We start from the raw sequence: 916 nt of genomic DNA, 5'->3' as shown, positions 1-916 counted from the left end.
GAGGCAGGTGAATCAGCTGCAGAAACTTTACTATACCTTGAGGGTTAGTAAGCCCCGCCCCCAAACCCAGGTCTGACCTCTGGAGATTCGAGCAGGGGGGCGTGGTCCATCCTCTTCGCAGAGATGAAGTAATCGATCTTATGAGACGGAGATGAGCAGAACAGCTTCTCTGCTTCCAACAGGTCCTCCAGGCTGGGCTGGAACAGATTAAAGGGGGTCCGGTCCACCGAGCTGAAAACACGAGTGTTTGAGTCAGAAGCTCCTGCTGAGAGGAGGACACGTCACACTGAGAACAACACCTGTGCAGGAAAGACTCCACCCCGCTGAAGGGGTACAGGATGCTCTGCATCTGCTTCGGATGGAGTGAGGTCACCTGCTTGACCGAGGCCAGCTTATGGAGGCCGAGTCGAGCAGAAACACAGAGCGGAGCTCCGGACCGGAGCGACAGGCGACGAAACATCTTCACCTGCTGACTCCGGAGCAGCTGACGGCTGAAACGACACGTGTTGTGATCATCACACAGCTGAGACGCTTTTTATTTCTGATAAATAAAACTTACAGCTGGATCTGTCTCTAAACACGTTAGATAACAAACAAACAAACAAACCAAATCATTTAAAGGTTTATAAATGAGAGTTTGAGTAGTTTGATATAATTTAGTTCAGCTGAAATTGACTTAATCATGTAAAAACATGTCATAAAACCAAAACAGTGTAATACTTTAACAATAAACTATACACATTATGTTTCTGTCGTGTTGTTGAATTTTATTTAAGACCAATAAAAACTCGTTTCAGTTCAAAACCCTTCAGATATTCAAAACCTATGAACGTCAGAAACAAAACAAAACAAAACAAAAAATCTAAATACTTACATTATTTTAATACGGCCAGGTTGGATAGAGACAGGTCAGACG

General features: G+C 44.5%; 1 protein-coding gene across 1 annotated transcript; it reads right to left on the bottom strand.

Moving 5' to 3' along the window:
• Positions 1–96: 96 nt before the first annotated feature.
• Positions 97–491, bottom strand: LOC106531434 (GTP-binding protein 8; the record flags this gene model as incomplete). Its single annotated transcript, XM_014027304.1, is given in 2 exon segments — positions 97–231; positions 300–491. Coding segments are annotated over 2 exon segments (296 nt in total), but the record flags the coding sequence as incomplete, so codon positions are not given.
• Between the last annotated feature and the right edge of the window lie 425 nt (positions 492–916).

The sequence above is a fragment of the Austrofundulus limnaeus genome, unplaced genomic scaffold (genome assembly GCF_001266775.1).
Source record: "Austrofundulus limnaeus strain Quisiro unplaced genomic scaffold, Austrofundulus_limnaeus-1.0 Scaffold633, whole genome shotgun sequence".
Classification (NCBI taxonomy): Eukaryota; Metazoa; Chordata; class Actinopteri; order Cyprinodontiformes; family Rivulidae; genus Austrofundulus; species Austrofundulus limnaeus.
Note: the sequence above shows the minus strand (reverse complement) of the source record. Positions and strands in the feature narration are given on the sequence as shown.